This window comes from Budorcas taxicolor, chromosome 21, assembly GCF_023091745.1.
Source record: "Budorcas taxicolor isolate Tak-1 chromosome 21, Takin1.1, whole genome shotgun sequence".
Taxonomy (NCBI): domain Eukaryota; kingdom Metazoa; phylum Chordata; class Mammalia; order Artiodactyla; family Bovidae; genus Budorcas; species Budorcas taxicolor.
This window is the reverse complement of record NC_068930.1, coordinates 59,261,049-59,281,840: the sequence shown is the minus strand read 5'-3', so window position 1 is coordinate 59,281,840 and position 20,792 is coordinate 59,261,049. Positions and strand designations below refer to the sequence as shown.

The following is a 20,792-nucleotide window of genomic DNA, read 5'->3' as shown; positions in this document are numbered from 1 at the left end:
CAAGTCTTGGTTGTGGCATGTGAACTCTCAGTTGCAGCATGTGGGACCTAGTTCCCTGAACAGCGAGATCAAACCTGGGCCCTCTGCATTAGGAATGTTAGTAAACTCTCTTTCTCCAAACATGTAGAATGAGGATCACCTACAACTAGGGGTCCTATCAAGAATTATCCAATAACTCAAAACTATAACTGTAGATAGGATTTGGATTTACCCAAAAAAAAGGAAGAGGGAAATGGTTCAATTCTTGTGCCAGTCCTATCTTTTTTGTTCCTCACTGCTGCATAAGAAAGTGGATATTTCACTTACAACCAAGAAGGACATTGCCTTTCCCGTTTCCCCTGGAGAAGGAAGTTAACAACCACACCCTGGGCTTTGGGGGAGAGAGCAGTGTCAGCAGTGTCAGCAATTCCTGAAACAGCTTGAATGAATCCCAACCTGGTGCCACACCCACACAGGGCATTTCTGGGCAGAGAATAGCCCCTGGGAGGTATAAACATGCTCAGCTGCATGGCAAGGATAAATAGCAACCCAACCTTAGGGCATGGGAGACCAGCAACAGCCCAACAAGAAAGGTCCTTCACCTGTTCTAATCATCAGGCTAGGGTCCTGTGCAATAAACACTTAAGAATAGAAGGAGATGAAATTTGGAAATGATTTGCAGGTGATTAACAATGGACCCAGTGCAGACAGCTGTACAGACCATCATGGTAGTTACTCGCCCTACACATAACTATTTAATGAAAATCTAAAATATGGTTCTAGCTACATTTCAAATGCTCAACAGCAATAGGTATTAGGCAATGAAGATTATAGAACATTTCTATCATAGCATAAAGTTCTACTGGACAGTGCTGGTCTAGAGAACCTTTGGTTCTTCCCCAACTCATGGAGAAAAGACAGTATAAAGGGGGCGCATTTATTGTCACTGTTCCAAATGTACAAAAAAAATTAGAAAATAACCCCCCAACTCCATTCCCCCCACCCCCACAACATTCCCCTCAACACAAATAATTTTTCCCAAAACCACAAACATAAACTGGTTCTGGTATTTTCATAAACAGTGCAGCTAAGAAACAGTTTAGAGAAAATTTAACAGGACTCAGATTATAACCATTCTGCCTTCTCAGCCCTGAGAGGCAGTAATTCCATACGGGTCCCAGTCCTCCCCATTGGTTTTCCCATCTCTGGTGGAAAAGTCCTTTGACAGAGTGGTATGATGTTTGGCTGCTGCTTTAGAGATCCTCCTGTGCCTTCTTCTTCTTCTTGGGTTTTTCTTCTTGAATTACAGGGGGGTTTGTAGCCTCTCGCTTTAGATAGCTAATAAAATCACTTAATTCACGGCCACCCTGAAAACAGAAAGATAACTCTGAAAATTTAACCTTTTAAAAAACTGTGGGTTTTCTCCCCCCTCAATAGGAAGCCTTTTGTATTTTAAAAAGCACATGAGCAACCATATTGACCATTAGAGTTGAGTTTCCACTTATATAAATTCAGTTAAACAACTGGATCTGTATGTGTGTGTCTATTTGTGGGGAGATGAGACAATGCACTTACTTCATATTTCTTTGGATTCTGCTTCTTGTTAGCTGGAGAGAAGTAGATGGTAGGAAAACTGGGAAAAGAAGAAAGAGTTGATGAAATTTCAGAGTAACTCTAATGTACACTTCCCTAATGACTGTTTCTAGGAATAACTTTTCTTCATGATTTCTAATCTGACCAGATACTATTGTCCTTCAGTGACGAGGTTACATTCTATTAGAACACAGGAGTATGAAAGCTCACAAGGTCTAGGGCAGTCATGAGGGCCCATGCTACAGAAACTTTAAGCCAGGAAGGCACTGGTGGTTCTGTGTTCAATTGGGATATGAGGACTCTCCAAACCATGCCCAATATAAAAATGAATTACAAGCTCATTTTTTCCTATCAATTACCTAGACACTTTTACTAGCTTTTAATCTACTTACCCTCTGACTTCATATGGAGAAGGCACATCGTTGGCTGTAGCATCCATCTTGGCTATGACAATATTTGGATCTTTTCTGAGCTGTTAATAAAAAGGTTAGGTCTTTAAGTTTCAAGTTTTCAGTGAAGAGGGACACAGTCAATTTAGGACTTAAAACCATTAACAGCTGGATAGGTTTTTTTGCTGAGCCGGAAAGAGTAGTGATACTTTCAGAAGTATCAAACTTCCCATAAACTTCCCTTTTCTCTCTTGGTTCCTACATATTAAAACTATATACAGACACCTGCAAAATTACCTGGCCTAAGGAAGACATCAGCTAAGACAAGTGATTTAAGATGGAGGAATATAATGAATTCATATAAGCCATTACCAAATTCAGAAGCCAAGGTACTTTTAATCATAATCTAGATGGAGTCTGAGGAGTGGAAAGTTAAAGCAGGTATCTAAGGCACTGAGTAGGCTCAGAGTACAGTCAGGAGACAGTACACAGGAGACAGCTGAAAGAAAATCCACCAGTGCCTAAGTTCTGAACTAATTAGGGTAACTATTAATCAATAGCCGATGCTAACTTCCAACTCAAATTCAATTTATAATATACTTCACACTTACCTTCTCTCCCAGTTCTTTATACTTAGGCTCCAGATTCTTACAGTGACCACACCAAGGAGCATAAAACTCAATCAGCACATCTTTATCTTCATTATTCACTATTTCATCAAAATTCTCTGCTACCACTACCTGGAAAACACAGAAGATTCTCTAGTTGGTAAGGCCAGTTGAATACACTCATGAGTTGTATTTGTTCCTGGACTCAATCCCTCTCAAACTGGTTGTGTTGCCACTGAAAATACATTACTGAAATCCAACTTGCACTTTCAGGCTTTATTAAGATATTACCATTCCCCAGAAAGCAACTCACTCCCATGTCTGTCACCTGTCAGACTGAGTTCAAGAAGTCACAGGAAACAAGTGCTACCCAACTCTTCCTTAAAATAATCTTACAGCAACAATCTTACAACTACTCTTAGGGGTTAGCTTGTTCTGTCCCAAAGAGTCACTAAGCCCTAATACAAGTATCATAAAATTCCCCTATTAAGCATTATGAGCTCTGCCAATGCTTAATTTATGATGAGAGAGGTAAGGACAAACAAAAAACAGAAACTCAATAGCCAACCTTGTCTTCACTGAGACCCAGCATTTTGGGAATAAAAAAATGAGGAGAGGCAGCTGTGTAGGGGTTTGAGGTCCCTGTGAGCACCTCACCTTTACAGGCCCATCATTGCTCTCTGGGATAGGCTCAGACTTCAGGTATCTCTTCAGGTTGCCATCGAAGTAATCCTCCAGGAATCTCTCAAGAGCCTTGCCATCACGCCTGATATTAGAAAGACAAAGATGAGCTTGTTAACATACTCCCACCAATGAGAGAACTAAAGGTAATTTTTAGAGAAGTTTCCACTTTAGCTTAACTGTTTCTGTTTTAGCTTAAGTTTCAACCCTAGGAAGTAATTGGAAGTTTAAAAAAAAAAAGCCAGGGGGGGAGTCCTCATTTCTCAATATGCAGAACTACAGACTGAATGAGAAACCACCACCTTCTTGTACTTCTAGTGTTCTTTGTGGATTAGAAAGGTCAGAGAAAGAAGAACACATTGGTCCTTCTGGAAATTCAATTCTGCAAAAGAACCAGGTCTTACTTTGTTGCTCTGGAGAACAGTGCCTATTTATGGTATCTTGTTCTACTGGCTTCACTCACAGGAAAATTTTCTCTTGTTTTAATCTCCCGAAGTCTCAGAAGGTGATGGTCAAAACTGTCTGGTTTTGTCTTAAGATGTCTCCAATTTCCTGAGTTTACTTTAGGCCAATGTGGTATTCCAAGAACAAAGACATTCTGTAGGGATGGGAGGGGACTAGTTTGGTCTGAAATTACATCAGTCTCAAAGAGGCTAGCTAGTGTTCTCTATTTACTATATTTAATGGCAGGGTGGAAATAGTCATGTAAGAATTCCAAGCTGCCATCTTTTTTGCTTTTCAAAATTTATTAAGAATCATGATCCTTAAAATATCTATAACTAATTAATTGAGAAAAATGACAGTCATGGGTCTTAACCTAGCTTCACATTCCAATGTTCTTCTTTATACATCCTCAGTAGTGTCAAAGGCTTTAACGGCGTCTTTGCAGAATCAAATCCCAAACCCACGCTAACTTGTAACTCACGAGAACTCCTCCTGCATGACAAACTTCTCTCCTTTTGCGGTTCTGACAGCAACAACAGGAATCTCTCCAGTAGTGCTTTCCAAGCCAAAATCTGAAAGTTCATGGCTAAAGGTTTTGCGGCTAGCTACAGCAAAATGGAGTTTCTTTCCAGCATCCAGGAATTTCTTTGCCACCATCATCACTCTGTGGGAAACAAGGGAGATTTATGCCAAGAGTACACCAGGATGGTAAATCACTTCTGAAACCAAGAAGCAAGAAAGTAGAAAGCAACATTTAAGAGTCCCTGCAGCCCTCTGGAATCAGTCTGAACTTGTATTCTTGTGCACTGACATAGGATTATGGTGTACTCCCATGTCCTACTGAACTTCACTGCCAAACCAGTGATATTCAGGCAAACAGTCCATTCCCACTGAATGCTGCCATATTATATAATATAAAATACTGCAGACATTAATAACTAATCCAGAATGAAAATCTGTAAGGATAAAGTGCACTGAGGGTCTCAATGGGCAACAAGGCACAATGTGTTAAAGGACATTTTAGATGGCATTTGCACCTTTTCTGGGAGGGCAGGAATCAGCTGTGTCATAAGGCAAAGGAACACCTGTGGAAGATATGCCCAGTAGTTTTTGGAAATAGTTTGTCCTTATAGCTTCAAATGATCACACATGGCAACAGAATAGTTAGAAGAAACTGTTTATGTACTGCGTAAACTTGTCTACAAAGGGGAGAAATTATTCTTATTACCTGTTTCTCCAGTAGTTGGAACCTTTAGCATTCTTTTCGTAGTCCACATCATAGTAAGCGATAAGTAAATCCTTGCCCTGTAGTAAATCTTTATTGTCTTCCGTCATGTGAGGGCAGATACCAAAACTGAAATGACAGAATCCATTATCAAATTTGGCAGGTTTTTATCTATATTATGAAATTAACATTAAGTAACTGACAGTATGCTTAATAACTAGGATTAAAAAAACTAAAATGAAGCCAAGAAATGCCAAAAAAAGTATAAAGATGTACTCACATGTTTTCCTGAATAAATCTTTTAATCTTCCCACTGGTCATTTTCTGTTCTGTATATGACACAGTCCTGTCTTCAAACTTGTTCGTCAAATGGGAAGGACGAAACAAGGTGATACCCCTTAAAAAAAAAAATTTAGTAGGTAGACAGCAGAAGAACTATCTCCCATCTTTTATTATTTAAAGCTCAAACTATCTACAACATGATCCTCTCATCAACGCTAAGGAGCTTACCACTTTAATCTCAAGTGCAACGATTGGTTTTAATAAACCTAGGTTAGAAAGTTAGGAGACCTTAGTTCTAATTCTTATTCTACCAACTAACTTCAAAGATCTTCGGCCAGCTATCAGTTTAATTCTTCAGCGCTTCAGCTTTTACATCAGTACGAAAGGGGGTTAGAGTAGACAATTTCCAAACCTTTAAAACAACAGAAAAAAGTACCCAACTTACCCCAAAGCCCCAATATGTACAAATAAGAGAAAGTAGAACTTGCTGTTATTGGAAGCTACCTTGCCCCAACACTCTCCTTGAAAATTCAACTTTCCTATACAGTAAGAAAATTAATTCAATAGAGAAAATATAGTTAAGATCCCTTCCAGTTATAGAAATTCTATATGATTATAGATAATGTTTAGGTTCAGTTCATTAGAAATTTTTTGATTCTAGATTTTTCTATCCCAGTAAACCCAGTTTACGTAATTTTCCCTTGCTGGTAATACTTTGCCTCTCTCCCTAAGCCAAGTTTTCCTCATTCCACTGAACATTGGAAGGAAATTCCTTTTTACTTTCTAGCCTTTTATTTAGCTAACACCGAACCCCAATTTGGTTCTGAATCACCGATTTGTATCTAATACAAACATTCCCAGAAAATATCACTGTTCTAACCATTAACATCTTGCCTCTTGCTTTTACTTCTTCATTCATTCCTCCTCTCCATACTATACACACCCATATACAGTTATATCACTTGTTTGGGGCTAGGTGTCAGCATCTTTAAGTCCTTATAGCCCCCTCTCAACTCTTCCAACATTAACTATGAACTTTATGTCAATTTTAAAACACAGGTATTTTCATAGCATACAGGGAAACTATATAGCGAAAAAGGACCTAATACAAACATGCTGGGCAACCAAGAATCTAAATCTAAGACTTTTACTTTTTAAAGCAGCATTGGCCTCTTGATGAAAGTGAAAGAGGAGATTGAAAAAGTTGGCTTAAAGCTCAACATTCAGAAAACTAAGATCACGGCATCTGGTCCCATCACTTCGTGGGAAATAGATGGGGAAACAGTGTCAGACTTTATTTTTTTGGAGCCCAAAATCACTGCAGATGGTGGTTGCAGCCATGAAATCAAAAGACGCTTACTCCTTGGAAGGAAAGTTATGACCAACCCAGACAGCATATTCAAAAGCAGAGACATTACTTTGCCAGCAAAGGTCCGCCTAGTCAAGGCTATGGTTTTTCCAGTGGTCATGTATGGATGTGAGAGTTGGACTGTGAAGAGGGCTGAGCGCTGGAGCATTGATGCTTTTGAACTGTGGTGCTGGAGAAGACTCTTGAGAGTCTCTTGGACTGCAAGGAGATCCAACCAGTCCATCCTAAAGGAGATCAGTCCTAAGAGTTGACTCACTGGAAAAGACTCTGATGCTGGGAGGGATTGGGGGCAAGAGGAAAAGGGGACGACAGAGGATGAGATGGCTGGATGGCATCACCGACTCGATGGACATGAGTTCGGGTGAATTCTGGGAGTTGGTGATGGACAGGGAAGCCTGGTGTGCTGCAATTCATGGGGTCGCAAAGAGTCGGACATGACTGAACTGACTGACTGACCAAGTTTCAGAGCAGCTGCTGTCAAAAAACTGAAATCAGTTCCAGATGTGATCTTTAATGATATGGCATTGGGGTACACATGAAGGCCTTAGGACACCCTTCTTACAAGGTCTCCTAAATAAGACTTCTGATCAGAGGCTGATCGCCGCCTTTAATGGCAAGTGTGAGAGGCGGACACAGTGAACAAATCTAAGGTTAACAGGCTGATATGTGGTGTGCTTAATGAGCATAGAACCTCATGGCAAAGCCCAACAACTTTGCAGCCAGATCGTCTAGCAGCAAAGGTTCTATCCTAGTTCTGCCACGTATAGCGACTAAAGCTTAACTTCCTTGTGTGCCACCCTTAGACTCTCTTGACTGTTTTGCCATCCCTCCCCTTTCAAACCTCCACTATATGAGTGCCACTGACTTTTCCTCTGAAACACAAAATTCATCACATTACTCTCTAGCTCAAAGTCTTTCCAATGGCTCTCAAATGTCTAAATGATAAAATCTACATTTTTCTGTATGGCACTTAGGTCTTCTCTAGTTTGGTCTCTGCTGACCTCTCCAACCTTACCTTTCACGATGACCTCATCTATGAACAATACTTCAGCAGTAATACAGGTTCCAACACACCTAGGTTATTTCACATCTCGAGGCCTTCCCTCCTGCTGTTCTACATGGAATAATCTTTATCCCCCACCATAACCTGCCCAGAAAAATTTATCTTTCAAGATACACCTCAACAGTCACTTTCTCTATTAATTTTTTTTTCCCCTGATACTACTCCTGATCCCTCCTATGTACTTCTGGTACTCTGCCTAATTTCTATCAGAATACCTGTAATGCTCACTGACACTTGTATTTTTAAATATATTTACTATCTCCTGCTACTGGATGCCCCTCAAGGGCAGCAACAGTTTCCAGAACTTAGCTTACTGCCTAACATGTGCTCAATAAAGCTTTTGGAAAAATTAGGCTTAAAAACCACCAGTTCAGTCCAGTCCAGTGGTTAGGATTCCACCTTCCAATGCAGGGGGCTGGGTTTGATCCCTGATTGGGAAACTAAGATCCCATATGCCACGAGGCATGGCCAAAAGATTTTTTAAAATCTTCAAAAGAAAAGAAAAGAAAAGAAAAACAACACCAGTTCACACAACAGTACTCGGTCAAGGTGCATATCTACAAGGGCATTCAACTCAGTCACTTACTCTCCGTCATCATCGTATTTGTTCACCAGAGATTCAATATTGGTGTGTGCAAACCGGTAGTTATCCCTCAAGTTGCTGGCTGCTTTTAGAAACTCAGAGTGAGCTTCACTGAATAAATCCTTGAAAAAACCTATACAGAAAACGTCAAACACAAGAAAGAAACAGTAAGTGCTGAGACATATTCAAAACTTTAAAACTCCTCTATTCTTCAAAGCCTTTATTATGAATAAGCAAAGCAAGATAGGGAGGATCAGTTCTGCTTTGCCATGACTACTGAGGATATTCAACAAAATATTTAGGATAACAATTCTTTCTCTACCCTTAAAAAAAAATGTTCTTGAGGACGCTGAGGGAGATAATTTGTCAGGGTTCAAGTCTTAATTCTAGTTTTTCACAGTTGAAAAATTTGAGCATATTGCTTAACTCCTTAGAGCTTCAGGGACTATTTTAGGTGTCAGAGGAGTTAATAAGGCAGCATGTCAAAATAAAATGTAAATTAATTCACCATATTTTTTCTATGTCTTATATCTTTAGAACGTCAAATCTAGTAAAGTGTTTATTAAATGTCTACTTATGGTTAACTCCTTGTAAAAAATACAGACTCAGGGCTTCCCAGGTGGCAAAGAGGTAAAGAATCCACGTACAATGCAGGGGACACGGGTTCGATCCTTAGGCCAGGAAGATCCCACATGCCGCAGAGCAGCCAGTCCTGCACACCACCATTACTGAGCCTGAACTTTGGAGCCTGAGAACTGTAATTACTAAAGCTCGAGTGCCCTAGACCCCATGCTCTGCAGTAAGAGAAGATACTGCAATGAGAAGTCCTTACACCGTAACCAGAGAGCAGCCCCTGCAACTAGAGAAAAGTCTGCATAGCAACAAAGACGGAGAACAGCCTATATAAATAAAACACACATACATACACAGAATGAGTAAAATCCGGATAAGAAGTGACTTTTAGTCAAACTTAAATGATAGACCATCCTCTACTGCCAGAAAGTCAGTTTTATTACAATAAAAAGGAGATTAAGAGAAGCACAAGGCTGTATGTTTAAATTTAAGTCAAATGTATTATACAACACATTTAAAGCAAAACAAAGATCACTCAAGATGTAGAATGTGTTTAACTGGTGCAAGTTATTTTAAAAATAATGAGATATGATAACATCTGAAAAAGCAAAGATTGCTGTAAAAATACACACAAAGCCAGCAATTCAATCTTAAATTGTAAATTCTTCTACAACTGTGAAAGTAGCAGCTACAGAGGTTTATCATTTACCTATACCCTCCCCCTTTAAAATCCCATTTTCAGTCTTATTATTTGAGTTAAATCTCAGGAGTTTAAGAAGTAACAGGAAAAACTAAAGCTATTCCTATTTTAGTTCTTTGACATTAAATCTTTACATCTGTAAGAATACCAAGCCACTCAAATAAAAGCCACTTTTCCCCCATATTACATTAATAGTAACACTGACCTAGTTTTGCGAGTTGTCTTTTAACTGCCCAGAAGGCTTCCTAAACAGTTTTAACCTGATTGTTTACTCAGAGGACTTTTGAAACCATGTTGACGATTTTGTGGCACAATCAAACTTGCTACTTACCCACCACAGAAGCATCTTTATCATTAATGAACTTTTCAAATTCTTCCTCAGACTTGAGAGGAACTGAAGCTGGTCCAGCCTGTTTCTTCAGGTGGCTGACAATTCCATCTTAAAAGACAAAAGATTATAGCAACACAAATTTATAATTTTTGAAAAGTAACCAACCATTCACATGATTTAAAGTTGGAAAAGTTAAACATATACAATGACGTTTTCTTCCTGTCCCTAGTTACCCAGTTTCCTCCTCACAGGATAACACGTCAGTTTTTTATATATCCCTCCAGACATACTATCTTTGCTCCTCTAAAGGTAGCATACACATATGCTGTTCTGTATTTTGTTTTTGCCATTTAATAAAATTTAGAGATAATTACGTCAGTAAACATACAGAGTTATCTCAATCTTTACTGCCACATAGTATTTCACTGTATGGATGTAACATAATTTAACCAGCCACAATTGATGAACGTTTGTTTCCAATTTCTTGCTGCTATGATACTGCCATAAACAACCTTGTACTAATGTCCTTTTACACATGATTGAGTCTATCTGTAGGGTAACTTCCTAAAAGTGGACTCAGTGGGTCAAAAAGAGGACATGCATTTATCACTGTTAACTGGCTCCCAAAGAGACGGTACTTATTTATAGCCCTACCAGTTATATAGTGAAGTGTTTACAGCCACATAAATGATGCCCTTGAGCACGCTGTTCTCTGCCTCAGTCTTTCAGATAACCACCTGGCTTCCTTCCTCACTTCCTCCTTTAGGTCTTCACTCAAAATGTCATCTTCTGGTGGCAGAGTAGGTGAGAATCCACCTGCCAATGCAGGGGACACGGGCTTGGTTCCTTGTCCGGGAAGATCCCACATGCTGAGGAGCAAGTCAGTCCATGCACCACAACTACTAAAGCCTGCATGCTTGAGGGCCAAGAGCCCAGCTACTGAGCCCCTGTGTGTAGGGCCCCGCGCTCACGTGCCGAGAGGCCCATGCGCCACAGCTAGAGAGGCGCCACAGCTAGAGAGGCACCCCAGCGCTGGGCAGAAAAAGCCTGTGTGCAGCAACCAGAAGGTAAAGGAATGCGTTCTAAAAACAGGTACATTGAATCAGGTAACAAATCTTTGGCCTGCAAGGGGACAGTAATTACTATATCACCATATAAATTATTATAAAGAACTTTACCTCAGGGGTATGATGAACAGTATTACTTTTTTCCCTGAGTATTTAAAATTCTCTGAGAGGTTTAACAGGAGTGCTGAGCAACCAGTTTATTACTGATCTCCTGGAGTTTACAATATAAGTAAATCTCCAACTAAATCCCCAAATAAGTAAGCAATTTAAAATATCAGGTAGTGGGACTTTCCTGGTAGTGCAGTGGGTAAGACTCCGGCTCTCAATGCAGGGAGTTCGATCCCTGGTTGGGGAACCAGATCCTGCATGCATCCTGCAACTCAGAAGTCCACGAGTTGCAACTAAGATCCAGCACAGCTAACAAATTAATTAAACAAAGAATATTAAAATATATATTATCAGATAGTAACCAGTGCTATGCAGAGAATGAAGAGGCTGTTAAGTGTATGACTGGCTGGCTACCTTAGGTTTGGTAGTCTGTTAGAAAGAGAATTTGGTTGGGGCATGGCATACTACCCAGTTTGTGAAATCTTAGTTCCCCGACCAGGGATTAAACCCAGGTCCCAGCAGTGAAAGCACCAGTGTACCACCAGGCAATTCCCTGGGAAGTGAAATTTAAGCCAGGATCTGAATGACAAAAAGCAGCCATGCAAACATGGGGGAAGGTCATCTCAGACTGTGAAGACAATCAGGACAAAGGTCCTAAAGTGAAACAGTCTTGAGGTGACATTTGAGTTAGGCAGGGGCCATGTTATATAGAGCTTTGTGTACAAGTAACAATCATACACGCTGAAAAAATTCCACGTCACCTAAAATGCCCAAACTGAGTGAACCTTCCTCTTAGCTGTTAAAATATGCCCAGTTAATTGTTAAGACTCAAGATAAAACTGTCCAAAATATATTTTCTCATCCATTATGGGCCCTACCAACCAGGGCCAGACCACTTACCTCCCAAACCTCTCCTGTCATCCTTGCTAATTATATTCCAGCCACAAGGTCCTTCTGTCCCTTGAACACATCAAGCTCAGTGATGTCTTAGGGTCTTTTTGCACCTGTTTTCCCTCTGCCTGGAAAACTCTGATCCACATATTCTCATGGCTAGCTCCTTCTGAGCATTCAGCTCAAAGGTTACCTCCCTAACCACCATTATAATAATGTGGTACTCCCACCTCCAATCACTATCACATCATACAGTTTTATTTTTCTCCCCTTTAATGCTCTTATAACTAACTGAATTTATCTTATCCATATAGATTATTGATGTGTATAATAATATAGCATACACACTACTACTCAAGGAATCTCATACAAGTGGAATGACATAGTATTTGTCTTTCAGTGACTGGCTTATCTCACTTGGCATGTTTTCAAGGTTCACCATTTCACAGCACATCAGAACTAACTTTTTAAGACTGAGTAATATTCCACTGTATTAAATACAATTTATATATAATTCTTCTAGACTCTGCTTTTAATTCTTTTAAGTATATACTCAGAAGTGGAACTGGTGGATCATACAGTAATTGTATTTTTATCTTTTTCGGAACTGCTGTGCTGTTTTCCATAGTGGCTGCATGCACTATTTTATGTCAAATTCACATCAACATTGCACAAGAGTTCCAATTTCGCCACATCCTTGCCAACACCTGTTCTTTTCTTTTTTAGTAGTAGTTATCCTGATGGATGTGATGTGGTTATCTATGTATGATATTTTTAAACCTGTGTGCTGCCTTCATTGCCCAGAATATAAGCATCATAAGAGTGAGAACCATGGCTGCTTTATTCATCAATAAATTCTGGGCACCATACTATAGTATCTGGCACAGAGTCAGTACTCAATAAATATCTGTCAAATAAAAAAATGCCTGGTAAACCTTATAAATCAACCTTAAGTATTTTCTATATTACTTACATAATCTGTTCAGTTAGCAAAGTCTTTTGTCAAGTGTCCAAAACTGCCCTCTTAGATGAGGAATTTTTAAGTATGTTGTACAGAAAATGTCATATTTCCACTACAAAGAACAGAGGACCCAAAGAGTTCCAATTTCCAAAATGTAATTCAGGTTCCTTACCGGCAGTCCTAGGCCCATCATAGGCACCTGATTCTTCACCATCTCTAAATATCTTCAGGGTTGGATACCCACTCACTCCATACTTATTACAGGTGTTCGTGTTGGCAGTACAATCCACCTAAAGATGAAAATACATGAACCATTTGTTATCCAAAAATCTGCTGCAGGCTTTCCCACATTCCCAAAACATGAAGAGTGGTCAAATCAAAATATCAAGCAATTCTTGACACACATCCCACAGACACTAGCTTTTAGAGGCAGACTGGTGTTGGTCTAGCTACATCAGAACCACCTAACAGGAACTCTAAAATTTAGATTCCAGGGCCTCATATAAAATGCACAAATGACTATTTAAATTCTACCCTGGGAGTCTCTATTGTCTAAAGTAATTATTCCACCCTTTCCCCATCCCTCAGAATATGCGAGAGATAAATCACTTAAATTAGTAATAGTGGATTACTTTGATAATGATTATCATCAATGGGATGTATGGATTGATATATCACCATCAGGTGGGGTATAATTTGATTTAGCGAGTCACAAATGGTTATTAGCAAAGGTACTGATATTTGAACAAGCTCCCTGAGCTAGTCTGAATCTGGGCTAAACTATAACGTGACAGATAGATCTAGTGAGACCTGCCAGGAAGACAAAAAGCAATTTTCCATCTATTTAACCACTTCTTCCAAGCAAGGTAATGCAGCCAGCACTTTGCATGTATTACCTCATTTAATCTACACAAGATTCTGAGGAATGATCCCAATGCCTTAACATAAACTGAAGTTCAGAACAGTAATGTATCTATAGTAACATAGGTGACAGCTACATGAGGCAGGAACAAAATCATGACAGAAACTTTTTCTTTCTAAAATTAATTTATTTTTTATTGAAAGACAATTGCTTTACAGAATTTTGCTGTTTTCTGTCAAACCTCAACATGAATCAGCCATAGGTATACATGTATCCCCTCCTTTTTGAAACTCCCTCTCATCTCCCTCCCCATCCCACCCCTCTAGGTTGATACAGAGCCCCTGTTTGAGTTTCCTGAGCCATACAGCAAATTCCTGTTGGCTATCCATTTTACATATGGTAATGTAAAAAAATATGGAACGCTTCATGAATCTGGGCATCATCCTTGCACAGGGGCCATGCTAATCTTCTCCGTATCGTTCCAATTTTAGTATATGTACTGCCGAAGCGAGCACCAAACTCTTTTCTATGGCAAGTTGCCATAGAACATCAGGATTAAAAGTAGCTTTCAGGAATTCCTCGGTCGTCCAGCGGCTAAGAGTCCATGCTCCCAATGCTGGGCGCCTGGGTTCAATCCCTCGTCAGGGAACTAGATCCAACATGCTGCAGCTAAAACCCAGTGCAGCCAAAGTAATAAATTAAAAAAAAAAAAAAAAGTTTTCTAAAACAGCCTTATATAGGTAGGTATGAATTATTTACTTGAGGCTGGTAAGATATGAACTTTTAGACTGGAGCAACTAGGAGTCGGCGACACAACAATGACAAATTCTGGAAGCATTACTTTGACTGTAAAAGCAAATACTAAGTTTACAGTTGACCAGTTCCTCACTTAACATCCTCGTGTCATCTTCCTATTCCCATCACCGTGACTAGCGTATAGTAATTTAGGGAACTCATTTATTCTATGATAATTTTCCTCTAACCTTGCCTACTGTAATTTTACTTTCCATATTTGCCCCTTCTTATTTACCATATATCTTACTTTTTTCTTACGCCAGTATTTCCCTTAGTTTCACCACTTTTAAGATTTCAAACCCATAATCAACAGTCAGTTGTGTATCTGCCCAGAACCTCGTTTTCTCTCTTCTTAGCAATTATGAACAAAGAAAATCAATGTTAATTGTTAACCAATTACTATTTAAAATACTTTGCTTCCTTTAATGAAGAATTTACCTATACTCACCTTTGCTAATGGGACTATTCCTTTTAATCTGGTAGCTGCAGCTTCATACTCTGGGGCAAGCTTTTTGCAGTGTCCACACCTATGTAAATATGTTAAAGAAAAAGATTACATATCCTAGAAGTTTGTTAATTTTGTTTCTCTAGGAAGGACTTCAAATTATACTACTACTTTTGACTAACAGCTGCTTCCAAAAGAAAACACATCACCTGAACAACCTCCAGCACTGATAAGGTTAATCAGATCTCAGAAGTAAAGGTACTATTATCTCAAGCCTGTGATCTACTCCATAGGACTGACTCAGTCAAAAACAGCATCTATCTTCTCAATTAAAAGTGCAGTGGGGGTGGGGGGATAAAATGGGCATCTGGAATTAACATATACACAATACTGTATGGTAAATAAGGGCTTACCGTATGGCACAGGGAACTATATTCAACATCTTGTAATAACCTATAATGGGAAAGAATCTAAAAGCTGTACCTAAGAAGCAAGCCTGCTTTTTACGGCTACACAGTTCCCCTGACTATAGCAGCTCATGAGGATAAAGTGAAAGTGAAAGTGAAGTCACACAGTCGTGTCCGACTCTTTGCGACCCATGGACTGTAGCCCACCAAGCTCCTCTGTCCAGGGGATTCTCCAGGCAAGAATACTGGAGTGGGTTGCCATTTCCTTCTCCAGGGGATCTTCCCAACCCAGGGATCGAACCCAGGTCTCCCACATTGCAGGCAGACACTTTAACCTTTGTACCACCAGCGAAGCCCTACACAGTTCACCTGACTATAACAACTCATGAGGATAAAGCATTATGTCAATTAGGGTATTTTCCCAGAGGGCCATCATAACACCTGCTCCTCTGCCCAGAAGCCCTACCAGTCCCTTAGGCACACTGTACTTGCAACATGGGGAACAGTATATCAGTACACAGCTAGCATCACTATATATCATCTCTTCAAAAACCAACAGGTTGCAGAGGGATCCCTTAGAGAAGGTGCGTAGTTCTTCGACTTCTCCACAGACAGCAAAAATAGAATTAGAAAACATACGGAAAGAAACAAGGAAGAAATTTGGGCTGACATATTTCATAGCCAAAAGTCACACATTTTATTTAGTAATGGATGAATAAGTAACTCTGAAACACTTTGCCCCCCAAAACTTGTTTAAACCAAAATAAAGAATTTATATTCTTCAAGGTCCGTAGAAGTCCTACTCAAAAATAATCATCAGAAAGCTGACACAGAAAAAGAGTAATATTAAAAAAAACTATAACATTAGATGTTGCTTAGGGTCGCTGACAGAGAAGGCAGTGGCAACCCACTCCAGTACTCTGGCCTGGAAAATCCCATGGACATAGGAGCCTGGTGGGCTGCAGTCCATGGGGTCGCTAAGAGTTGGACACGACTGACCGACTTCACTTTTACACACTGGAGGAGGAAATGGCAAGCCACTCCAGTGTTCTTGCCTGGAGAATCCCAGGGACAGGGGAGCCTGGTCGCCTGCCGTCTATGGGGACACACACGGAGCTGGACATGACTTAAGTGACTCAGCAGCAGCAGGATGGCTGAATAATTGATGCTTTTGAATTGTGGTGTTGGAGAAGGCTCTTGGAGAATCCCTTTGACTGCAAGATCAAACCAGTCAATCCTAAAGGACATCAACCCTGAATATTCATTGGAATGACTGATGCTGAAGCTGAAGCTCCAATACTTTGACTACCTGATGAGAAGAACTGACTCACTGGAAAAGACCCTGATGCTGGGAAAGATTGAAGGCAGGAAAAGGGGACGACAGAGGATGAGATGGTTGGATGGCATCACCAAATCAATGGATATGAGTTTGAGGAAGCTCCGGGAGTTGGTGAAGGACAGGGAAGCCTGGCGTACTGCAGTCCATGGGGTTGCAAAGAGTTAGACATGACCGAGTGACTGAACAGAACTAGGGTCACAGACATATTTACTAAAAGTATAGAAGAACCAAATGATAAAAACCAAATTCAGGACAAGGGAGTGTGTAACATGGGGAAAGGGCACACAGGAGACTTCAACTGTACTCGCTTTATTTTTAGACTGGGCAGGTGGAGAATTAATGGTAATCCTTACACTGTATTTCACAGATGCACATTTTACTGCATTAGAACATCAAAAACTGGGATATGGCTTGCAATCACATCATGGTTTCAGTGGTAGCATTTCTCACTTTGTGAGACATAAAATATGGTATTACTCATTATATCCTCTGTATTCCATAATATATTAAAAAATTCATGCATGTGGGTTGTAACAAAAATACACAAATCCCAACTGATTTAATAAAATAACCAAATTAGCTGAGAAATCTAGGCTTCTGGGAACATAATATGGGTGCAAAGGTTAAAAATGAATGTGTGTTAAGGAACTGATCTGAGTCTTAGATTTGAGGCTTCATATAGGATAGGATAGGGTATTTTACAGAAGGGAATAGTAGAGCAAAAGTAAAATTACTAGTAAGAATGATTCATTCAAGAGAACTATGAAGGGCTTTTTCTTTTTGATAAGAGACAATAAATGTGTTATATGTATTAAGAGATTTCTGTTGAATACATATGTAGTAATTGCCCAAAAAGAATGAAGCAACAGATTTATGAATAGTTTTACTTCAGCTACCTTTAAACATCTGAAGAGAATAGTATAAAATAACTAGGCCAGACGAGTGGGTCTCACGGAGAAGGCAATGGCACCCCACTCTAGTACTCCTGCCTGGAAAATCCCATGGACAGATGAGCCTGGTAGGCTGCAGTCCATGGGGTCGCTAAGAGTTGGACACGACTGAGCGACTTCAATTTCACTTTTTACTTTCATGTACTGGAGAAGGAAATGGCAACCCACTCCAGCGTTCTTGCCTGGAGAATCCCAGGGACGGGGGAGCCTGGTGGGCTGCCATCTATGCGGTCGCACAGAGTCGGACACGACTGAAGCGACTTAGCAGCAGCAGCGGAGGGAACAACCACTTAGTGGTCCAGAGAAGTTAACTACTGAGCTAAATCTTATTGAAAAGACCAAGTTGGGGTGGGAGAGGGGGAGGCAATTCCAAGGAAAGAAATCAGTATAAGAAAAATATTAACTATTCCACTTTATACTATCCATGTAGTCTTTTTCTATATCTGTAAGAACAGCATCAAGTATCATTAAGTAATACTATTGCCCCAGAGGACAGGGCACAAACCTACAACACATGCAGATGCTGAAGACTTAAAACTTCACACTGACCAGTAATTTTCAGAAATGATCACGTTTAAATAGTTCTATCTATTCCCACAGAAATTCAGATACTCCCATTCTTCCAAATTACATAGATGATGACTCCATAATGGAAATATTAGGCTACAGAATCAGCTGCAAAGAAATCTGTCACTTTCACTTGTAAAACGAAAGTGGAAAAAATACCCTAAGACAAATGAGAGAAACAACTTGCTCAAAACAGGTCCATTTTACTCTTAACAAGGATTCTTTAACTGTTCCTATCTTACGTGTAACAAGAGTACAAAGGAATAATAGCAGCTGGAAAACATTTTCAGCTAAAATATTAATAAATAAAAATAGCTGAACGTGAAGAAATAAGGACATCATCAACAGGAGACTTCCTTGATTCCAAATTACTCATTCAGCAAACTGATCCTTCCTGCAGGCATTATGGAGGATGACTCTCTACCTTCCAGACCAGTTAAAAGGTGACACCACAGCAGAGGTCCACCCAACTTTAGGGACAGTTTAGTGCACAATGGGCTGTGCAGTTCTTAGGGAAGCACATGCAACACTTTAAAGTAGCACGTGCATGCGTGCTGAGTCTCTTCAGTCGTGTCCCACTCTGTGCAACCCCATGGACTATAGTCCGCCAGGCTCCTCTGTCCAAAGGATTCTCCAGGCAAGAATACTGGAGTGGGTTGCCATGCCCTCCTCCTGGGAATCTTCCTGACCCAAGGATCAAACCCAAGTCTCTCCTATCTCCTGCACTGCCAGGCCAGCTCTTTACCACTAGCACCCCCAGGGAAGCCCTTAAAGTAACACAGAACACCTCAATTGTAAAAATAAAAATCTCCTTTAAACTAACAGTCTGATAGCCCACAATTCTCCAGCAATTCACTTCATATTGACCCCTGTAGTCACAGAGGCACCTCCCAGTTTTGACATAGCTCCACACAGCCGTTCTAATTACAGGAACACCCCCTCAAAGTCAACAGCATTGTTATTTGATTGAGACCAGTGGTTTCTGAGAGAATGTGAGTTCTAGAGATGTATAAAGACCACCTGTGATGTGTAACCAGTACTGCTAGTTAGTGGTGGGAACACCCTAGATGCAAAGTCTATCAGAAGTTGAAAATGTGTTGCTAAGCACACCCTTCTGGTTCAGGTGGTCTTCATTACAGGATTTCTAGTGTACCCTCAAGTCGGCTGAGCCCCTGTAGAGTGAAGACCAGAGTTACTGACAGAAGTAAATGCAAGTTAGCCACTAACTTTCTTTTACTTAGACTTCTGAATACAAATAGTTTTTTTAATTAAGGGTCACTGTGGCAGGAGAAAAATTAAGTACTGTAATTAGCATGGTTATATTGAGCCGTCCCCAGAATTAAGATAATCATTGTTTGCTATGATAAATATCTTGCGGTTAAAAAAAAAAAAAAGCCAACATTCAGCTTTCCTGGGCCAGAAATTCTATTTGCTCTCTCCCCACCCCCACCCCCAGTCAGCTGTATCCTAAGGAACTTACACCCTAGTTAAGTCACCCTTAAGTGGAGTATTTCTCCAACACTGCTTACTTTCTCACTGCGGTCTTCTTTGGCATTTTCCAGAAATCCTAATTGAAACTGACCATTTAGACAGCTTCTGGTGGAATTCCTCTGTTCATCTACTCTTTCTAACTGAATTCTGCTGGTGCTGAGAAGCATCAGTTGAACGAAGAAAGTGTGCACCAGGCGATGGACAAAATAACTGCCTGCCTTAAAGCACAAATGACCATTCTGCAGCCACTTGAGTGACCTTGGCTAGAAACCAACGGCTGCCTGGGGCAAGAAGAAAGGAAGTACCCTGGGGGCGCAGGGTCTCTGCATTTGGTGAAACGTTAGGTTCCAATATAAGGCCTCGCAAAGCCTCGTCTGTAGAATGGAAAACAGTAGCACTGACTCACGCAGAAACTCTAAAGACACCATCGAAGCTGGCGGGGGGAGGGGGTGGTTAAACCCTCTGCAAATAGGAAGTGCCGCAGGAGCACCGAGGTAAGGATGTGGCCCTGCGCGAGAGGGGCCTTCGCTTTCTCCTCCTCAGCTCTCGCTTCCAGGAGGATCAGCACCGCCTTCTCCGCTCTCGGCTAGGCAGCTCGGGTCTCCGTGGGCGGAAAACCTGCCGGCCGCAGCCCGGCTCTCCGGAATGATGAAGGGCGCCGACGCTGCGTAGGCCCAACCGTTCCCGCGCCTTCGCCCCCTGCCCACCCGGCCGCCCCTCTCCCGCCCCGGCTGAGTGGCCTCACCAGGGGGCGAAGAACTCGACGAGCATGAGGCCAGAAGAGCCGGTGTCGGTGATGCGACTCTCGAAGTTGTCGTCCGTGAGTTCCAGCACATCGGAGGCAGCAGCGAGGCGGGCCGCGGCGAGGAGCAGCGCCAGGCCCGGGAACAGCGCTAGGCGGCGGAGGCGCATGGCGACGAGGTAAGGCGTGGGGGGCGGGGGGCGGCCAGGAGGGTCGGGGCTCGGCAGGGACTGCGGAGACAGGCCGGCAACCACGCACCCTCAGCCTGCGATCGCGCGTCTGGCCCAGGCGGACCTGCAGCCGGAGGTCCCAACCCCCCAGCCCGGCTCGGGCCGCAGTGTGGCAGC

The 20,792-nt window shown here is 41.2% G+C and overlaps 1 protein-coding gene and 1 non-coding gene across 2 annotated transcripts; both read right to left on the bottom strand.

Moving 5' to 3' along the window:
• Positions 1–998: 998 nt before the first annotated feature.
• On the bottom strand, positions 999–20,753 carry PDIA3 (protein disulfide isomerase family A member 3). Its single transcript, XM_052659585.1, has 13 exons — positions 20,449–20,753; positions 14,953–15,031; positions 13,020–13,137; positions 9,821–9,928; positions 8,220–8,349; positions 5,200–5,316; positions 4,923–5,048; positions 4,176–4,358; positions 3,227–3,335; positions 2,573–2,701; positions 1,965–2,044; positions 1,555–1,612; positions 999–1,346 (listed from the first exon to the last, which is right to left on the bottom strand). Exons 1-13 carry the CDS (start codon positions 20,613–20,615, stop codon positions 1,233–1,235), a joined length of 1,518 nt encoding a protein of 505 aa, XP_052515545.1. The 5' UTR covers positions 20,616–20,753; the 3' UTR covers positions 999–1,232.
• Positions 14,118–14,224, bottom strand: LOC128067160 (U6 spliceosomal RNA). The gene has a single exon (XR_008201361.1). It is a non-coding gene; the product is annotated as a U6 spliceosomal RNA (small nuclear RNA).
• Positions 20,754–20,792: the final 39 nt, after the last annotated feature.